Source organism: Nelumbo lutea, chromosome 5, assembly GCF_056320005.1.
Source record: "Nelumbo lutea isolate HS-2025 chromosome 5, American lotus-T2T, whole genome shotgun sequence".
Lineage (NCBI taxonomy): Eukaryota > Viridiplantae > Streptophyta > Magnoliopsida > Proteales > Nelumbonaceae > Nelumbo > Nelumbo lutea.
Window position 1 is genome coordinate 7,220,683 of NC_142688.1, and position 21,303 is coordinate 7,241,985.

The window sequence follows — 21,303 nt, forward strand, 5'->3', positions numbered from 1 at the left end:
AAACCGTTAAAATAGTTAATTGACACAAAATAATTATTTGATTCAAATTCATGACTATATGGTTTCTCTTCACAAACACTTAAAACTATTCAAAGGGACTCTTGGTGCTTATAAGAAGGGTGTAAGATAAGATGTTTTTTGCACACGACATAAATAGAATTCTTTTATCATTCTTTACCTAAGTTACCAATTGTCTCGCAGGTTTCCTTGGAAAAATTTCAACTTTGTTGTTTACAATTTCTCATCCAAAGCTCTATTTGTATCCTACAATTCAACATTAAATTCAATATATTGAGTGGGGCAAATGACATTTGAAAAACATTATCTCTTAAGTATGCCATATAACTTCACCTCTACGGCTCTACCACATGAAGACAACCCCAACTATTTCTACCACATGGAGAAATCCTCTACCCATCAAAATAGCAACCCAAACATATATTCATATTTCAAGTTAGAAGTTAGAGGATTCATTTTTAGTACATAACAAGGAATTTTGGTCATATTAAGAGGGTGTTTGGAAATTGGCATAGCTGCATATTATGTCCTTGGCATTGTATGAACTTGCCACATCGGTGCTCATGCTTAAAATGATCATGACTCTGTTGGTAAAATTTAGCGCAAACGTGCGATAAAACATGATCAGTCACACCAACAGTCTAACATTCACTTCATTCAGGGCCATCTACGTTTGGGCATCTGAGTAACACCTAAAGCTTTACATTCCTTTGAAATCCTGAACATAAGTCCAGTATGCTTGTTTCCCTCATACCTTCTTGGGTATTTGGGAAACCTTCTACTGAATCCATTCGCTCAAAACTTGTTTATTTTATCATGAAGTTTTGATATTAGAGCATTGAGGTGAGATTGTGAAGGCATTCTTATTACACCGATGACTGAGGAGTAGTCCCTTACTCATATCTCATACGTCATTCCAACCCTGAGAAGCCTTTCCTGTGGAATCAACGTAGTTTTCTCTCCTTGTCTGAAGTTCCTCCTTAGGAAATTGTAGCCATAGTTAACAACCATCTTCTTAAAGAAGGATGATTCTGGCCGTGCCACCACCTCTGCTTCTCCTAAGAGATATACCACTCCTTTATTCAATGCTGTCTGAATAAACTGCATCTCTTCTCCAACTCCATATAGGGATCCACTTACCATTGGGTTCGGAGAATATGTTGATCCAGCAACAACGGCTGTATTGGGGGATGCCGGTGAAAGATGGGGTGGGTTGTTCTGCTGTAGAGATTCCTCAATATGCACTGCTGATCGACCTGATCCACGCATTTTTCCTTCTTTTGACCATAGATCGGAATGTGCGAGGATCTGCTCATCAGGCTCCATAGCTGCTGTTTCTTCAATAGGCTCACCTTCGAATATGAAGTGTTCATGGCGGACAAATTCTTTCAAGTATTGGACTAGTTGACGCTCAAACACCTCAGGCTCCTCAATGGCGTCCTGGTATCCATATCTTACAACACACCGAAAGATCCTGTTTTCTCTGGGTTCAATTTGTCGGAACAGTAACCTGTCCTCAATGGCAACCTTTCTGATTGGAATGTACTTTATAGAGACAGACACCAACACTGAGTGGATGGATGGGATGTTGGCAACAAAATGGGAAAATATTGGAGGAATGCCCTGCACAAGCTCTGAGTATAGAAGTCCAATTCCAGGCATCCTGTTTATTGTTGGGTTCTTGATCAAATCTCTCACGAAATCACTAGAGACCTTGTTTTTAAGCTCGAACTCGTATCTTTCTTTGTGAACATAGTGCCATATGCCCATAACAATCATCAAGAAAACTGAGAAGGACAGAGGAAGGTAGCCACCCTGTATGAACTTGGACAAGACAGAGGATAAATATACGAGTTCTATCGTACCAAACACCAGAAAGAACAATGCAATCCACCAAATGTTTGTTTTCCAAATCATGAGCATTATAAGAACAATCAGAAGTGTTGTGATCACCATCACATTAACCACTGCAATGCCTGCACCAAAAATCACATTTATCAACTTCTAGTTTCCTTTATTTTGTCTTCCACCAGTAGTACTGATGAATTGGGATGACCTTCTTGCCATATGCGTTGCTGATCTTTCCCGTTGTTTTGAAGAGGACTGTAACTACAACACAGGCAACCATGAGCATGTAGTTAATCTCAGGAATGTAAACCTGTCCTTCGTACTTGGCCGATGTGTGAACCACCTTCACCCTTGGAAAACAGCCTAGACTTTGGGATTGGGATATGATCGCAAATGCTCCAGATATCATAGCTTGGCTGGCAATGATGGAAGCAGCAACGGCCACAACAAAGGTTGGCCAGTATAAGGGATCTGTCCGCCAGTGAAACCCAGAACAACAAGTTAGAAAAAAAACCTTTTTTTTAACTTGCAGAGATTCCATGCTTATTAATTAGCTTTGACTTACCTGGAATAGACTGGTAGAAAGTGTCGCCAACATTCTCAGGGAATTTGGTGAGGTATGCTGCCGGACCAATATAGGCAGATAGTAACGCAGGAAGCACAACTCCACAGAAGCTAATCTGTCATTCCATGATCAAATATTTTGAGTTTCCTCACTTGGGTTTAGAGAGCAGGACCCCAGGAGTGTAGGCTAATAAATGCATACCTGAATGGCTCGGACTGAGAAGTGGCCCAAGTCAGCGAACATGGCTTCAGTGCCTGTGTAGCCATCGTAATTTGGTGAGAAAAAGCCAGGAAGAATATATACAAAAATTCAAAGAGAAAATAACTCAAATAGCTGGTTAATTTACCAGTGATGCACAACACAATCCCACCGAGAGATAGCCATCCTTGCTTGCCGTTTCTTTTGAAGTAATCTATAATATATTTTGGATTGAAAGCACGCAAAACCCCAACATCATACTTGAATAAGTTGTAGAGACCGATGCCGCCGATTAAACAAAACCACAAAATGATGGTTGGTGCAAATGAGTAGCCAACTTTGTCTGTGCCGAATTGTTGAACAGCGAAGAGACAAATCAAGATTGCCACGGAAATTCCGACTATGGTGTCTGAACAACGAAAACCCATTGAAAAAAGACAAAGAAAGACAAATTGTTAAGAGTAACAAAAGCCCAGCTGTCGATCAAACGTTTATTACTGACTGTAGACAAAAAAAAAAAATCTGGGTGTACAATGAACTAGTTTTAGTACTTCAGTTGGATGATTTGTTCCCCTTGGCAGGTTGGATTAGCTTGGGACTAGCCGATTAGATTTGGGACAAATACAAATATGTAGATGCAAAAACCTTGTATTTTTATCTGTAATCTTTCCAATTGGGTCCGTCCCACTGCTCAGCGTTCAGCGAAAACCGACCCCATTCCCAATGGACGAGTTAGACCCACAAACTTGGTTTACAATGAAAAAGTACCTTGATGAAGGGAGTTTGTTGCCTCCTTGATTCCGCCAACTGCAGAAAGCACTGCAAAGAAAATAACAATTTCATTGATTTTCATTTTTGTTCTCTCTTTGCCCATATGTAAAGATATATTTACATCAGTACAAATGACATTCGCATTGCAAATAAACAACAACAACAAAAATAGAGGCTACGCATGGTCCTTGGAACAACACACATAAATAACCAGTGAGCGGGTAGAACAATTTATAGCTGGAAAGGGTGCTGTACAAATTCAAGCTACCTGGGGTCCTGGGCCAGTGGTTTTGAATTCTCTGTCCCAGGCTACCTACTTCTGCACAAAAATAGGTTGGTGGCCTTACAAAGGAGCCATGCATTGAAAAAGATCCAATAGAGCAAGACTCTAAAAGATTGTAGGTTCAATATTGGACCCCAATAAAGGTTCCGATCTGTTTCTGCCTCACTCTATCATGTGGCAAGCTTCAACACAACAGATTGCTACCACACGACAATTAAACATGGTCAAATTCTGTCATAAAAGCTTCAACCCATCTGTTTCTGCCTCACTCTATCATGTGGCAAGGTTCCCATCTGTTTCTGCCTCAGTCCTCTGTTTGGGGCAAGCAGTCATCAAAGCATATCACTTCTCTTGTTTACCTAATTAGGCTGTCTTTTTTATTTTTTTTATTGGTAGAATAATTGGGCTGTGTATGGACAGAAACAGAAATTTGAGGGAGGAACTTAAGGTTTTGTGTATTTGCAGTGTGAATTTGAACCGGATACAAATTTTGCACCTGGTTCAGTTTCATATTCATTTATTTGCAACTATTTTATGAATTACACTCTTATCTAATATAAAATTTGTATTTTTATCACATTTGCACTCACGGGCAGTGCAAATTTTGCATCCTGAAGGCATGCAAAATTTGCACCACCTTCCTCCTCCCTTTGTTATCTCTCATATAAATTGTGAATCACATCATCTTATTTCCTACATTTCTAGATAAATAATCATCAACTTATCTCCATATTCTCTTTCATATAAAGTGTGGGGACCATTTCATTTTATTTCTGACAAAAAGAACAACACAAAGTCAAAAAGTAAAAGGGAAAGTAAATCAAAATTTAGACCCAACCTAGCACTGCCATATACTTACTCCAATGTTTGATTGCAATGCAATTTTATTTGCACTAGTACAACGGCATGAGAGTGCAAATGAAAAAAAAAATGCAAATTCTCATTTGATTTTATTTTGGGTTTTACTTTGCTCTGCTTCGTGTCTTTAATTTACTTTATTTGTAATGCAATCAAACAAAACATAGCCTAAAAGAATTTGACAAAATTTGTTTCTCTTAGTTTCTATCAACCTAGGAAGCTTTTCCTTAACAAGATGTAAAGTTGGGCCCGAAGCCCCGCCCGTGAACAGGTCTAGACTGACATTGGACCGGCCCACCGGCCAGGGCCTTTTAAGGGTAAAGAGGATGTGATTTCCTGATAGTTGCCGTCTTCCCCATAGTCCATATACATGAGGGTTAGGCTTTCAATTTTGCACGAGCATTTGATCTTTGACTCGTCATTCTTGCGAGCAAGTTGCCGTGGCCCAGAGTCCAGACCTCCATTTTCGTAGAACAATACGGATGGATCAACAACCGCAAGAAGAGAATAATCCTGGACTAGGACTCTGTTTCGTTTTTCCTATCTATGTACAGAAGCGTCCAGATACACTCCGGATCTGCTCCAAAGCACAAACAAAGGCGTGTACAACAGGCTACTTAACCAATCATGAGTGAACACGTCTTTGTTTGTTGCAGATTAGATCCCGACCTGCCCAGAACCAATCCGGCCGGATCTCCAACACTTTCGCCTCACACTAACCAATTAGAGAGAGATCTGTGTGCAATGGAACTGCTACTGTATTAAGAAGTCAATGAGTTAGAGCATATACTGACCTGAGATGCATGGAGTAAGAACTCCATCCCCAATCACCATAGAGGTAGCCAGAACGGTGACAAGAAAGAGCGCAAGTTTAGCCACCATACTCGTCTCCAGCTTTTCTTTTATCCTCTCAGCCCTTCTCAACTGGTTCGATGGCGTGTCGAGCTTGTAGTTAGACAGTTCCCTGTCCTGCGGCTGGTCATTTGGAATTAAGCTCACCTTCGCGTATCCGCATATCAAAGAGTAAAGTGCAAACGTTCCCCCTGTAGAGAAACCAGACACGCACGGTTATATATTAACCGTCTAACTCTAACATCACACAGAGAAGCAAAGTCTCAGCTCTCAGGGCCGGAATGATCAACTCACCATCGCCGTTGTCGTTGGCCCGAATAACTATGAACACATATTTGATCAGGGGTACGAGCAGCAGTGTGTAAGTTATAAGAGACAACACGCCCAGTATGTCATTGCTGTTGTGGATTATTCCGTCGCTGAAAGTGCTTGAATACACGTATAGAGGAGATGTGCCTATATCTCCATACACCACTCCTACGCTCTGAAACGCCAAAATCAACGTGTTCCTCCAACCCAGCTGTTACACAGAGAGCATAGAAAACAGGAATTTGGATTAATTTTGATTTTTGGTCCGCCCAAGAAGAGAGATAACAACAGCGTGCATGAAGCAAAAAAAGAACATAGACGATAGATATTAGTTCTGTGTTCTGCAGAGAAGTATCACACCTTAGCAGCATGGCTCATCCACCCACTTGAAACTTTTCCGGCTTCTAAGTTGAGCGAGTCAAATCGGCGAAGCTTATGATTCAATGAGAACTTTCGTTCATTCACAACCTTTTCAGGTTCTTTCATCTCTATTTCTTCCACTCCAATAGTTTCATTATTTTTTTTCAACTGGATCTGCCATAGTTTTAGTTCCAGTTTATCCTCAACTCAATCTCCTCTCTCTTACGGCCTTATGAGCTCCGGCCGTGTTATTCTTCTGCCCCTTCATCCCATTATATAGGAAAGAAAAAACGGTCCAAATACAACCTGGCTAGATATCCCCAGTTGAGAGGATGGAGGCAGTTGCACCAATGTGTGTCTGTTTGGTCAAAGTTCTTCCCGTATTATATATACTAGAACTGGCAATGGGATTGGGTGGGTCGAGTTCGGGTTGGGTTGATGCATGTTCGGGTTGGTTTCGGGTCGGGTTGGTGAATGTTAGGCCCTGACCCTAAATATTCGGGTTAGAATTGACCCACGTGTCAATTTGGCTCAACTTTATCAATTATTGAAAATTAAAAAAATGAAATATGAAGAATTGAAGATGTCAAATAAACTATTAAATGAATTAATCTAAAATTCTTATCTTGAAAAGAAAGTTTGCATTCAATTGATCTTTATGAAAGGGAAGATTGACTCTTCCTCCAACAAATTTACCACCAACTACAAAAAAATTATAAAATTAAAAAGGTCAACAATAAAAGTAAAGATTAAATACCAAAGAATAAAACTAACGTAAATAGATGATTACTGATTAGATGGCCAAAAGATATATACAAATGTTCTAAACTTTCAATAAAATTAAATAAAAAATCAAAATAAATTTAAGTTCAAATACATTCCACCATTTCTAAATTTGTTCCTCCTAAAACTCCAATGAACTTGAAGCTTCCGATGATGATCCTTCAAGAATGCTTAACTTAGAAAAGTGCACCTCCAATCCCGTCATTTCCTTGGTCTCATTATCATCAACTACATTAAGTCAAAAAAGATAAAATATTAAAGCATTAATAATGTAAGAAATATATTTGGTAATTAAATAAAAATATATATTATCATCTAAATAAATTGTAATGTTTGAAACAAATCAAAATAAAATTTTAATTGATCGTGATATCCAAATAACCAATTGCGAGTAGTGATCAAAGCTTGGGCATTTTCTAGCAAAAGAGAAGCTCTTCATTTGGTTAGAACTCTACCTTCCATACTAAAAGCCGACTCTGAAGCAACACTAGTTATAAGAATACTTAATAAATCCATTGCCATAAGAGATAGATTAGGAAACCGATACTAATTATCTTTCCACCAAAAAAGAACATTCAATTGTTGCCCATGGTCAAGTTTATGTTCATCCAAATATACATCCAGCTCTGACTTATTTGAATTTAATTGCTCTTTCTCAAAGTAATTAAATTTCTACATAAAAAATCAAGTCATAAGTCTTAAAAATTATAAATATAATGAAATATAAATGAATTAAATTGCATTATACACTAAACTTACAGAAACATGGGACCCTAACCCTATTTTCTCGGGTGGGTTAGGGTCGGGTTCACGGGTTGGGTCAACTTTTTGCCGGGTCTAATATATACCTTTGGCCAATCATGCATCACAGAAGTTGCTGTTTGTTCATTCATTGGTTTAGACAGTCGAATTTTCTATCGTTGCATTGGCATCCGACGGCTTCATTTCAATCTTAGCTCGTAGGGGCACGTGCAAGTGGCTTCGTGTCATCGTGTGGTGTGATGATAATGAGTAATGAGTTGCCCAGTTAGGGTTGTCTGTCAAGCGTCAACCGATACCGAAAATCTGATACCCATTCCGGCATCCGATCCGACAATTCGGATTTTGGATGTTAAAATATGCATCCATTTAGCAATAGATTTGGATTCGGATTTAACTCTATTCAATCTCAGAAAAACTTCAATCCGATTATATACAACATAATATTGTATATTTATACATACTTTTTTATATATTTATAAAAGAATAAAAATAATATTTTTAATTTGTTCCCTTATTTAACAACCATAGAGTGGAGTTGGATTAAAGCTAAATCCTAATCTGAAATCCAAAAGATTAGATTCAAATCAAGATTCAGATTGAAATTTTAATAATCGGGTTAGATTTGGATGCAACCGAATTTGATCTGAATTCAATCCAATTACAACCCTAATGAGTAGTATCCACAATAAAGTGTAGGTAAGGGGTGCAAGTTGGGCAGGGTCAGGTTGGGTTGAGGTCAATCCTAACCAAACCCAAATTGTTGAGTTAACTTTGGCTGTTGAGGCCCAATAGCATAGGCTGTTGAGACAGTTTCTGGGCTGGGCATGTTTTGGGCAATTCACCTATTTAAACCCATGTTTTACTTTTTAATAAAAATAAATTAAGATATAATTACTAATTTATCCATTTTCGTTATAACGTGGCATTTTTAGAAATTCTCTCAACAGCCTATACTGTTGGGCCCCAACAGCTAAAGTTTTTCCTAATTTATTAAACCCCAATTCAAAGTTAGGATCCAGCAGTTTATATCTGATTGGTCTTTCTCCACTTCCTTTTAACCAATATTCTTATTTCCTAGACTCAAGGGTTGAGGTCAATTCAGTTTTATTATATAAATTGGATGGTTGCTTGGTAGAAGACATAAAAGTTAAATGATTATATACTACCTTATATGAGCAAAGCATGTAACTTACACTAGTGTTTATATAATACTTATATAACAAATACGAAGTTAAGTTAGATTCAAATTGGCCAATGTTTCAACCCTAACCCTAATCCAAACTTCAAATTAACCCAGCCTATTTTTAATCCTAGGTCTGGGCTAAGTCAGCCCAAATTGCAGCTCTACGTATAGGTTGTAATTGGAATATATTTGGATCAGATCCAATCACATTCAAACCTGATCATCCAAACATAAGCCGAAAGATATGATATATTGGACTTAGATCAGATTTGGATTTAATCTGAAACCTAAAAAAATTAAATACAACATATTGAACTTTTTTAATTATAAAATTTAATTGGACCCGAATCCTAATTGAGTCAATGAGATTAAATTTGCATTCCATCCAATCATTAAGGCTTAGTTTGGAAGGAGTATAAATACAAATTTTTAGAGTACAAAACCTTGTATTTTGTATAATTTTCTATGTATTTGCATTTTATATATTTATATTTGTGCAAATACGAATTTGTAGAGTGCAAAACCTTGTATTTTATATTATTTTGTATGTATTTGTACCGTACATATTTTCATTTGTACTTCTTCCAAACTGAGCCTAAGGTGCTATTTGGCAAGTATTTTTGAAAGATCTGACAGCCAAAAGACATAACTTATATATATAACAATCTTAGCAGCCCAAAGATCGTTTAATTGGAGGCGCATCCTTCCACGTGAAGATGAGATGAAAAAGGCGAGAAACTCCATTTCCAATTTCCCGAAATAAGTTCGAATCAAGTTTCTTGCATCTTTTCAGGGTATAGTCTTTCGGTGAAAAGATCTTCTCCCAATTAAATAAAAAAGACCAAAAAAATAAACTACAAGACTTTAAAAATTCACAGCCCACACGGAAAGATACACCTAATGGGACCTAAATAAATACAGACATTCAAATCCAAAATAATCGGATCCGGATTCAGAAGCTAGGTGAAATACAAGTGTGACGAAGCCTAATTGATACCCATGTGCAATTAATCATAATGACTAGTCAAGGCCAAAATTTACTAGAGTAGGTGCTTTCATGCATAGGGTGTTGGCATTGTATAATTGTATATGGTTTTGTTTTGGTTTATCCAAACCATATACATTTGCCCAAGACCCCTTAAGACTAGGGCTAAAATTCGGGTTGGGTTGGACTGAGTTGATGATCGGGTTAAGGTTGAAATTCTTGAATCCAATCTTAGTTTGGGTTGGGTTAGGGTTTGACCCCTCGGGCAACCTGGCCCAACCCAAACCCGACCCCTTATAGTATTAGACTACTAGTCTACAACTCTAGTACATGTTATATAAAACATACACTGACTTGTTTAGATGCATGATAATTGTATAGCCCCGCCTTTCTTTAAGTAATTCATAGGTACTTGACTATTTATCTTTTCCTTTTGTCTTGTAATTTTTATGTGTGACCTATCAAATAGATCCAAATTATTTGCTGGATCTATGAGCTGTTATTAGCGATTCTATTTCTATAATTTTATGTTTTATTATTGTTGATTTCATGAATTTATATTTTTGAGAAAAAATTTATCATAAGTCATAACTCATGATAAATAAATACTTATTTTTCTACTATATTTTAAGGGATGGGAAGGTTGGGTTGGGCCCAACCCAACCTGAAGTTGACATCGGGTTGGGTCGGGTTGGGTTAGGGTTGAAGTAATTAGTTAGGGTTAGGGTTGGGTAGGTCGGGTTGGGGGTTTAGAACATAGGGTTGGCCTCAACCCGACCTAACTCGGCCTGACTCGCAACCTACTTAAGACTCCTTTTTTTCGGTATTATCTTTAGACTTCAAAAAAAAAAAAAGAATGTAAATCACGATAGGAACGGCAAGGGGTCGGGTTTGGGGTGGGGCACCCTTCCCCGTCCTCGCCCAGTAGCCAAAATCACTTGATCTGTTCCCAGTGGCAAGTGGGTTCGGGGCAGGGTGCCTCCTCTTTATCAGGGATGGGGAATCCCCGAATTTTCCTCACTTTGAAGGGGTATTTTGGAAATTATATTATGAGAATTTAGGGGTATTTTAAACATTAGATTATGGAAATTTAGGGGTATGGGTATTTTAAACATTAAATTATTAGATCCTAAAGATTTTAAAAATTTGAACAAATTTTAAAGATATTTTAAAAATTAATGTTAAACCTAGACATATTTTAATAATTTACCATCAAATTTGGCGCAAAATTATTTTCTTCATTCCCATTTAAGATCATGGAAAACCATCCAATTCGGAAATGGGCAAAGCCCAGGTTTTATAGGGAAAATTGCTATGGTTAAACTTCCGCTCCAAAGAATTTTTATATACAAGTCCCTTCTGGTTCCTCCTATCCATTTATAAATTATACGTGCATCCCAATTACCCTTTAGGTGAGTCTCTTCTCAGATGTCATCTACATTAATTAGAGTAGGGATCTGCTACTAATAAAAGCCTCCCAACTCTGTACCAGCATGCCACTGCAGGTGTACATTCGGAATATCTCCCATGTCATCATGGGAAGATGTGCTAAATGTGTGATTGCAATGGCTTGTTGGGACATATTGGCAACATTTGATTGGTAGCATATCTGAAACTCCATTAAGTTAAATACTAGAGTCTACATTTACTAATCACTCATCTATGATCTATCCGATTACATTGCAGCCATGGGTGGAGCATATCTGATCGCTCTTATGTGTGCACCCGTAAAACTAAAATTGTGGCTGAATCCTTAATTTTGATACCACTTTGTTGTGCACCGGGAGATGAGTTGTCAGACCGTGGAGGAAACTTATGCACGTTTGGAAAATTGACACATAAGAGTTGATATTATCTTTGACCCAAAAACTTAAGGAGGTGCTTGGTAAGTTTTTTTGTGTGATTTTTCAGGCTTTTTAAAGTTTTATGGAAGTCCAAAGCGGCCAAAAGTTTAAAAGAGACAAAACATTAAAAGCTCGTTACATTTTTTGACCATCTAGGTTGGAAAGTCTTTTTAAAGAAACTTGCCCAACAGCACCTAAGTTATTTAGGTTGTGAACTAAGTTCATTCACATGTACACCCTAACACTGATGAATAGCATGCACCTAGGAATGGTAATGGGCGGAGATCATATTTCCCGTCCCTAATTTCTGCAGGAGATAAAAATTGTCCTCCATTCCCGCTTACTGACAAAAATGGATTTCCCACGGGACCGAATCTCTAAAATTTTTTAATTAACAGTCTTTTCTTGAACCCATCTTAACCGCATTAGGGATGAAGAAAATTGACATCCCTACATAGTAAATACACAACACAAGTCAGACGTATCCCAAGGACAAACTGGAAAATATTCATTTAGAAAACAGGTTTCTCTGAATTGTTAGATTGTTATGGAGAGATCTCCACAAAATGATTTAATTTATGATGAGGTATGAAGCTTCCATACACAACCCCACAGGCCTTTTCTATACATAATGCACAACTGATACTGGGAATGGAGACGAGAACATTGCATCATTCATGCCATTTTCAGCAATATATATATTTTCCGAATCTCTTGACAAACCCACCCCGGAAAGAGCTGGCTTAGTAACCTTTGATTCCAACATCTCGCCTCTTGACAAAACGCCAGCCTCTTTTACGCGTCATTTTTAATTAGAAGTCAATGTCTTGAAAAGGTAGCAGCATCAATAGAATAGCCCCCATATAATAAATCCCCTACATTAATTCCACGTCATCTTTTTCAAAGCTTAGATAGGCAAGGCAATATCAATGATAAAAAAAAAGGAAAAATGGAAAAAATAAGTTAAAAATGATAAGACATTTATACCCGATAACTCACTCCATAGATATCTCTATTTCCATTTTTTTTTTCATTACCCCATATCTACCTACAAAAAACTAACTACTACTCTATTAATTGAAATAATACCACCCATGTGCGCAATGCGCCTAGTTTCATCAGCTCTTATGTTGATGTGGGAAATGGGCTCGGAAAGCAACAAACTACTGTGATGTACTTTTCAAATGTGGGCACCCGTTCTCGTTTCTCCATATTTCATAAATAAATATCGCAACGTCGAGGCTGTCCTCTACAAAAATAAGAACTGATAACTCTCCTTTTGGACTTTTAACTTGGAGATGGTCCTTTGGTCGAAGTCGAACTGTCATCTCAACAAACCGTTCAATTTAAAAACTCTAGCTCCAAAATAAAGGGTGTTAATCTGCAATTTATGATTTGAAAACTGGATCGGACGGATTGATTTGGGAATCGGTTACATTTCGAGATCGGCTTCAATCAGTGCAAGGCCTGTTTAATACTGTTTGAATAGTCTTTACAGCCTTGCATCGGAAGTATCTCCACACTTCTATGCTTTATTTCATGGAGAGATATTCCCAATGCAAAGCTAAGAAGTTTGTTTGAACAGGCTTTGCATCGACTGAATCCCATTTCTTCAATTTCACCCTTGGGTCAAAAACCATGGATTTGGTCAATAACCTGTTGACTTGGGTGGTCGATCATTGATTCATCAACCTGAACAACGGGTTTGGTTGTTTTTTATTTTAATTCAAGGTTCAAAATATCGATACGCCCGATACACTAGTATGGACATATCGGGTGAATCGATACTCATTTTGGTGGTTTTTTATTTTTTATTTTTTTTGTCAACTGGTTCAGAGGAGCCGGTTTAAGTCTGTCACATCCTGAACCGGTCAGACCACCGATACACTCACTATAGGAGCGTATCAGTGAGGTGCCAGAATGATACGTATCGGCCAATACGTATTGATACTTTAAACCTTGTTGTAATTATTTTTTTAATTTTTATTTTTAAGTTAAAATGGGCTGTCTGTTCAAATTGAATGGTTTGTCCAATCTGATTTTTAAAACCTTATATATATATATATATTTTTTTTTTTGTTGTTTTTTTGACTTTTTTAGTTATGTAAGGTCTACTTTTTGCTGGATGATTTTTTGTTGGTGTTAGATTGTCTTATTATGCGTTTCTCTGTTTTTAACCTCCTTTAATGAAATTTTACTTCACCACATAAAAGGGTAAAAAAGGTAATACGATTTGCAGTTGCACTGTTGTCGATGAGATTGGAATTTCAGTCTGTAATCCATTATTTAATAAAATAAGAACTCCTCTAGGGTCGTTTTAATTTAATTTAAATAGATGAATTAACTACATACAGGCTAGGCAACCGTTATTTTTTCAATACTTAGTTTTATGAAGTCACCTTCAAACTTTAATATTATTACTATGCATTAGTTCTCCTAGAGGGCCAACTTGTTATCATGAATATGTATAAAATGGAAAATTTTATGATATCGAAAAGATATGGTATTAGAAGAGTTTTAACCAATTAAAAGCATTCTCGTGATTTATCATCAATATCATCTGGTTGATCATCTCGTTTATGATATCGGTTAATTGGTTTTAAGTTATTCCGATATTATAGTCAAATTCATATAAAAATATTACGGGTGCAAATTGAATATATCACGTGAAGAATCTATACAGCATCAGCCCAGCCTGAGGACCTTGGCCGGCCCATTCAAACTTCGCAAAATCAAAATGCTCAACTTGAGTCTGTCAAAATTGCTACCTGTTCTTTTCTTTAAAAAAAAAAAAAAGTTCGAATGAAAGTCTGCTGTTTCGTTAAGAAAAAGAAGAAAGAAGAAGAATTGAGTGATTTTTTGTCATTCTAATTTTATAAGATTTAAGGGCCATTTTGGGGAGAGCACATCTGCTGCGAGCAGCACTCTCTTGAGAACGCAGTGTAAAGTCCAGATCAACAGCACTCTCTTGAGACCACAAGACATTATGGCCATGTTCACCCAAACCGCGCATCAGGAACATTTCTCATAGTTTATATCACTGATATGCTCAATATATATGTAGCTGAGTGAATGTGATGAGCAAATCCAAACCCCAAAAAACCTTAAATACATTTTCAGAGGAAATAGTTTATTCAAAGCTGAAGCCCTTTTGAACAGGCCCGAGAGATCAAGGGAGTGCTGCGATCATAGTCAGAGTAGATATGAGCTCCAATTGGAGGGAGTGCATACTTGGGATCAAATCCCATTGCCCAAGGTTGGGGAGTTTTGAGCATATGGCCGCATGGAGGATGGGTTACCCCCATTAAAAAATAAGAGTAAAAAAAATGAAATTGGATTTGCTCCTCACATTAATCTTATGATACATTATAGTTTTGCATTGTGATGAAAGAAGATTTGGCCCTTTACTGACATCATGACACATGACATCTCATAATAGCTGGATGACACCTTGGCACTATCTAGGCAATGACTTGCCTTAGCCACCAATTGGCAATTTATCTCCAAAGACCAACCTCTGCCACCGGCCTAGCAACTTACCGTTGTCGACCTAGTGGAAACCTAACTGGTGAGTGCGACATTGTCCACAACTCAAGGCGGTAGCAGCACTTCGTCCATGGTCGACCTGTGGTACCTTATCAGTATTGGCCGAAGTGACCTCGACGTGAGGAGCAACTTCTCTCAAGAGCTTGCCGACCTGATTGAGGTCCAAGTGGCGCCTTGCAAGACGTGCTCGCTGACCAATCTTGCATGCATCCTATCATTCTCGGGTCTCTAGGAAGTTGGTTTTCACACCAAATGTTCTAGGAAATCGAATAAGGCACAAAGGTTGGTCTACATGCACGACTATCTCTGAGGACTTTGAACCAATTAGGCACATCTTCTTGGAGATCTCGGACATAGTGTGTGAAGCCCACGGCAAACAATGCCTATATAAGGGCCTTACCTCCAATCTCAGAAGGTATGTGCAATTTAGCTTTCACAACTCTCTATTTCTCTCGCTTTTAGCTCTCTCAAAAATTTCCAACTCACTGACTTAAGAATCGGAGTGTCCACCCCTGGTAAAGCAACCCGGGCACTCTATTTCCTTGCAGGTCACCCCAGTAAACTATACAACTCAGAACTATTCAGCTAGGCATCCAAACCACCAGTTAGGAACTGTTCAACTAGGCATCTAAGCCACCTTCAAGTTAGGAATTGCACATCTAGGCATCAAAGCCACCTTCCAACTAGAAACTATTCAGTTAAGCGTTCGAGCCACCTTCCAACTAGGAATTGTTCAGTTAGACATCCAAGCCATCTTTCATATAGGAACTATTTAGCTAAGCATCTAAGTCACCTGCTAGCCAGGGTGCCAAAACAAGCATCATCACATTGAAAATGTTTTACCATGAATAATAAAATCAAATACGGAAGATGTTCTCAATGCATGGTTCAAAACAATATGAGATTGGTTGAATCACACTTTGTGAATAGCAAATCTGGATTAACAAGAAAAAGAAAAACAACTTCAATTTGGGTGTTGAAAAAAGAGATAGATCAGATATATTCACTATAATTATTGAAATGGAAACATGAATTCACATCTAAGCCCCACAACACATCCCAATGGTGTATTGATAACATCTTTTAACGATAATTACGAAAAATGTTTTTAATACATGCTGAGATGTGCATGTGGGGCACTAATGTGAACTCGGAAAAAATATATTATCTGCTATTAATAATACAATATTATTGTATTATTATTGTTGGTAGAGAAGAAAATATGGTTAGAGACTGACGTTAGTATATGTTCTACTCGTTTAGTTTGAAGATTTATGAGGACCTGTAGAGATTCGGTGAGCTATAAAAAAAGGCCGAGTCCAATGCATTTGGGCAATCTTTTCACGGTGGAGAAAAATAAAGGATCGGTCAATCCGACAGGACGATTACTTGTGACATCCCAACTTGTTATGTTATATTATTATATAAAAATCTTCTTTCTTTCTTTCTTTTTCTAATTACTTTAAAATTAGGTCGTGCCTAGTTAAGAAAAATGGGATATTCCCTTTCAACTCCCTTTGTGGACCAATATTAGTTAATTTACTAAATACCTTCCATATCCATAGTTTTGCATATTTACTAAAGCCTATAATTTGTGTGTTCTAGTAAAATACTCTATTATGGGGCAAATTTGATAAATTTAATTGACTGCTGTCTAGACATGACCACATGACCACTCAAATTATGGTTTTTGAATAGCCATTGACCTAGATGATCGGATCGTTCGGCCTCAGGCAATTAGTTTCGTTTTACCTTAAATCTGACTTTTGACTAAAAACTATCAGATCAGTTAATGATCCGTTGACCTTGGCGGTCAAATTGTCGACCCGTTCAATAATTTTTGGTCATTTTTATTTTTAATTATTTTTTAAATTTTTTATCAAAATGGGCTGTCCGTTCGAACAGAACGATCAAACCGTCAACCTAGAAACTGATGGACAAAATGGTTCCATTTCCAATTCTTTTTTTAAAACCATAACTCAAGCAGAGTCGAAAAATGTTCATGATTCATGGTTGTTTATTCCAAAAGTACACCTAGCAATTTACATCAAACTTTTAGAAAGAAACATTGTTTGATCGCTAGATATACAAAACAATGTTTGGTTTCAGCACAAAAAAAAAAAAAAAAGAACAGTTATTTTAATATACAACAGCATATATACCTTCTTCAAGCAGAGAACAAAACTGTAAGAATGGAATGATTACTCACATTTTCTCAAGACCAAGAACAAAATTTTCATATTTATTTTCTTTTTATTAAATTTGTTGAATGGATGTTATAGCCAATGTGTGCTTTTCATTTCTCCAGAATAGTCAAAGCATCAACAATTGCATATTCTTTTATATTCTTTTAAGGAAGCATGTAATCTAAGGCAGGTTGTATTTGTATCTTGATGTTTATGATCTTTAAACAAAGAATAAAAGCCTTACATTATTGATGATACTCTGAATGTTGGACTTTTTGCCATCACACTGGAGTCAAGGGCTGTTTGAATTGGCTATGTCATACCTCCATGATATTCACATTTTTAATAGTTGATATAGTACAAACAAAAATAAAATGTAATAAGCAGAAAAAGGGGGAAAAAAGACAAAAAGGATTCTAAACAGCAGAAATATTCATTTGTAGGGAACCATTTTTTCCTATTATTTTGTTGTTAATGGTGAATGGTGATGCTGCCATTTTTTCATGTTGTCTTGTTAGAAAGAAATAATAAAAAAAAAACATTACAGTACAATTATTCTTGCTATTCTAACATTGAATTAAGTCAACATATAGCTGTAGAATCTAAATTATAGGAACCTTCGGAAGTTGGTTTGTTTTATTATAAACAATAATGGTTTAAGTATATGGTTATACTCAAATAGATAAGAACTAAAGAATTTATATTTAACTATTACTGTTTTATGGCAAAGAAATGTTGACTTCAATACCTAGCTAGGGACGGGAAGTGTGATGGAAGGGGTACAGTTGGCCAAAGTTTACGCAGTGGATGTTATACATTGTCATGTTCTTAGTTCTCGCTACCTTTCTAAGTTTTAAATAGAAATCATGATCACAAGAGAGGATGGTAGAACTTCAATTAATTATTTCTTAAAAGAGTTTACACTTAACAGAGAGGAGTTGGAGTTGAAAACTTAAATTTTTTGATCTCTGATGTACATTAATTTCTATTGTCTTAACTAGTATTTTTAGGAGCCACTTGATAACAGTTGAAGTGGTTGAACTGAAAAGCTTAATGTTTTTTAGTGAATAAAATTTTTAAGGAGATTGTGAACTTCGGCTGAAGCTGAAGTTTGGTAGATTTCTTTATTTTTTATTATTTTATTATTTAATATTTTTATTTATTAAAAGACGAAGCAATAATTTTTTTTTCCAAACTTCAATTATTATCAAATAGCCCCTTAGATCACATTCATAGAAGGAGCATCACTGTATATATCATTCAACAACCATTTGGTAAAAGTTGGTACTGGTCTCTGATTTTCTCAACAATTAGAGATGGTATGTATTTTCACAAGGTTTTTGAAACCGGATGGACAGGGAATCGTTATGGGTCTGGTTCCTGGGTTGAATGGTCCAACCATCTGGTCCAAGTGGATGGTCCGCTTTAACAGAATAAATTAAAAAAATTACAAAAAGCAAAAAATGATAAAAAAAATTATCCGAATTAATGGGTCAACTGCCCAGATCAATGACTTACTGACCAAATCAATGGTTTTTGTCCAAAAAGCAATTTTGAAGTAAAACAGAATGACCAATTCCTCATTTTTCCAGTTCAACCGTCTGTTCTGATCCGGTTTTGAAAACCATGATTTCTCATAACCAGCTTGAGGGTCCTTCATTCGATCAAAAGGTTCACCCTCCATTTTCAAGGGTAAAGCTCATTAGGACCATCAAACCGAAATTTGGAGCTTGAATCTGTAAAAGCTTTTCAAAAGCAGTGGAGGAAGTGATCCTGTGGTTCTCATTAGATCGAAGAGCAGTGGTTAGAAATCGAAGATCTACAGCTTGATTAGCTATTTAATGGGTTTCTCTGGGGACGGAGTCTACAAACTTTGATCTATGACTTGCAACTTAGGCTATGTTTGGAAGGAATATAAATATAAATTTGTAGAGTACAAAACCTTGTATTTTGTATTATTTTGTGTGCATTTATACTGTACATATTTGAATTTGTACTCCTTTCTAACTTTCTAACTGTGTTAAACTCATTAGTTGAAGTTGAGGGTTATATAAATGCATAATCGGAGAACATATTTGTGCATACCGGAGAAGGAGATGGGAGAGATAGTGACTTAGAAGTGGAGATAGGGAGGGTGGAGATAGAGAGGTTGACGTAGGGGTACAAGTCGGGCAGATTGGGCGAGGCCTGGTCAAACCCAATTTTTCCAATCCAAGTCCAGTCTATACTGTAATTTGATGAATTCGGGATGGGCTCAGTCCCGAATTGGATTTAGGTTGGTCATTGAACCCGTTCTAAAATTATACATATATATGTATTTATACAAATATGTATACATATATTTATATATATATATTCATACATATGTATATAAATAGGTAAGTGTATATACAAATGTCTCTCTCTCTCTCTATATATATATATGTATGCAAAATTAATATATACATATGTGTATAGTTGAGCCGGATATGAACTACCTAAGGACTAGGCCAGGTCCGGCCCAAAAAATAGAAAAACCCAATTTCTTGTACTTAAACCCAGCCTGAGGACTAAAAATTCATTCAAACCCATCCTGTATAAAATTCCGGACTACGCTGATTTAGACTCAGGTTAGGCCCGCCCAAATTGCACCCCTAATGGGTGGGTTGATGCATGGGCAACTTAGGAGGCATGTTGCTCTTAATTACAGGGATCATTTGATTTCTATGGAGGAGAATTCTCTTCTGATTATATAGTGTCCTAAAAAGAAAAATGAAGTATCATGGAAATTGAAGATTATTATTATTGAGGAATGTTGGAGATCTTGCGAGCAACAGGAATGCGGATTGGACGTATCATCCTATCCTTTATGATGCTAATCAGGTGGCGGACTAGACAGTTTGGTAAACTCTATCATCTCCAGATTCTTATCTTTATTTCTGAATTTTCCTTTATGCTAAGTTTAGAAAGAGTATGAATATATATAATTATATAATATAAATAAATATATATATATAATAATACAAAATGCAAGACTTTGGAGATCGGCTTCCGCCAGAGCAAGTTAGTACTATAACGTTTCAATCGCCTTTTACAACCTTCCATTGAAAATCTCTCCTTATGAAATAAAGTATTTAAGCAATGAAATTTTGTCAATGCATGGTTGTAATGGCTGTTTGAACGTAGAAGTGTTCATTGGACTGGATTTGGTCCAACTCAATCCAGTCCAATGTGAGTCCATTATAAATGGACCAAGTCCAATCAAGTCCAGTGAATAATTTGGACTATTTTGGATCAGTCCAATTTAATGTTTGGACCGTCTAATTTGTTTAAATTCATTTTAATTTAAACTGACTTCAACTCAAGCCCGATCCATTGACACCTATATTCTTATATTATATCAATGGACCAGATATTGGCTTAATCCAATCAAATCCAATTAGTCCAATTCAATATAATAAATATTTTAGACCCAATTAGTCTAATCCACTATATCTTTTTGGTCCATCTAATCCGTCCAATTTGATTTTGAACTGAACGGGGTCCAATCCAAAACCGGTCCATTGACACCCTTACTTGAACGGGCTTTGCCCTGAGCCGAATTCAAGGCCTTGCATTCTATATATTTGTTTTTATATTTTTTTTCAAACTGATCCTTATCGTAATTTGTTAGTGATTTATGGGGCGGAGCTATCCTCCTCTTATGTTGCTTCTCCTAATTTTATGAAAAAAATGAGGATTAAGAGAAATTTGCAAATAAATAAGGTTGCGTTTGATGTAAAAGAAAAAATAGAGAAAGAAAAGAAAAAGTTGTAGGTTTTCCTACATTTTCTTTCAAACCAAGCACAGCAAGGCTTAATAAATGATTAGTAAATTTGAACAGATTTGAGATTTCCCTACCTTTTTGCTTAACCAAATACAGCCTAAGGGACCTCGTTAAAGGACAAAATAACAGTAACGCTGAGTCGCTGAT

At 36.7% G+C, this 21,303-nt stretch overlaps 1 protein-coding gene across 1 annotated transcript; it reads right to left on the reverse strand.

Annotated features, from left to right (window-relative positions):
- Positions 1-808: 808 nt before the first annotated feature.
- HAK5 (high affinity K+ transporter 5) lies at positions 809-7,738 on the reverse strand. Its single transcript, XM_088944157.1, has 10 exons — positions 7,694-7,738; positions 6,063-6,263; positions 5,688-5,913; positions 5,336-5,584; positions 3,398-3,448; positions 2,778-3,038; positions 2,633-2,685; positions 2,432-2,546; positions 2,083-2,337; positions 809-1,994 (listed from the first exon to the last, which is right to left on the reverse strand). The coding sequence occupies exons 1-10, from the start codon at positions 7,736-7,738 to the stop codon at positions 916-918; spliced, it is 2,535 nt and encodes an 844-aa protein (XP_088800283.1). The 3' UTR covers positions 809-915.
- Positions 7,739-21,303: the final 13,565 nt, after the last annotated feature.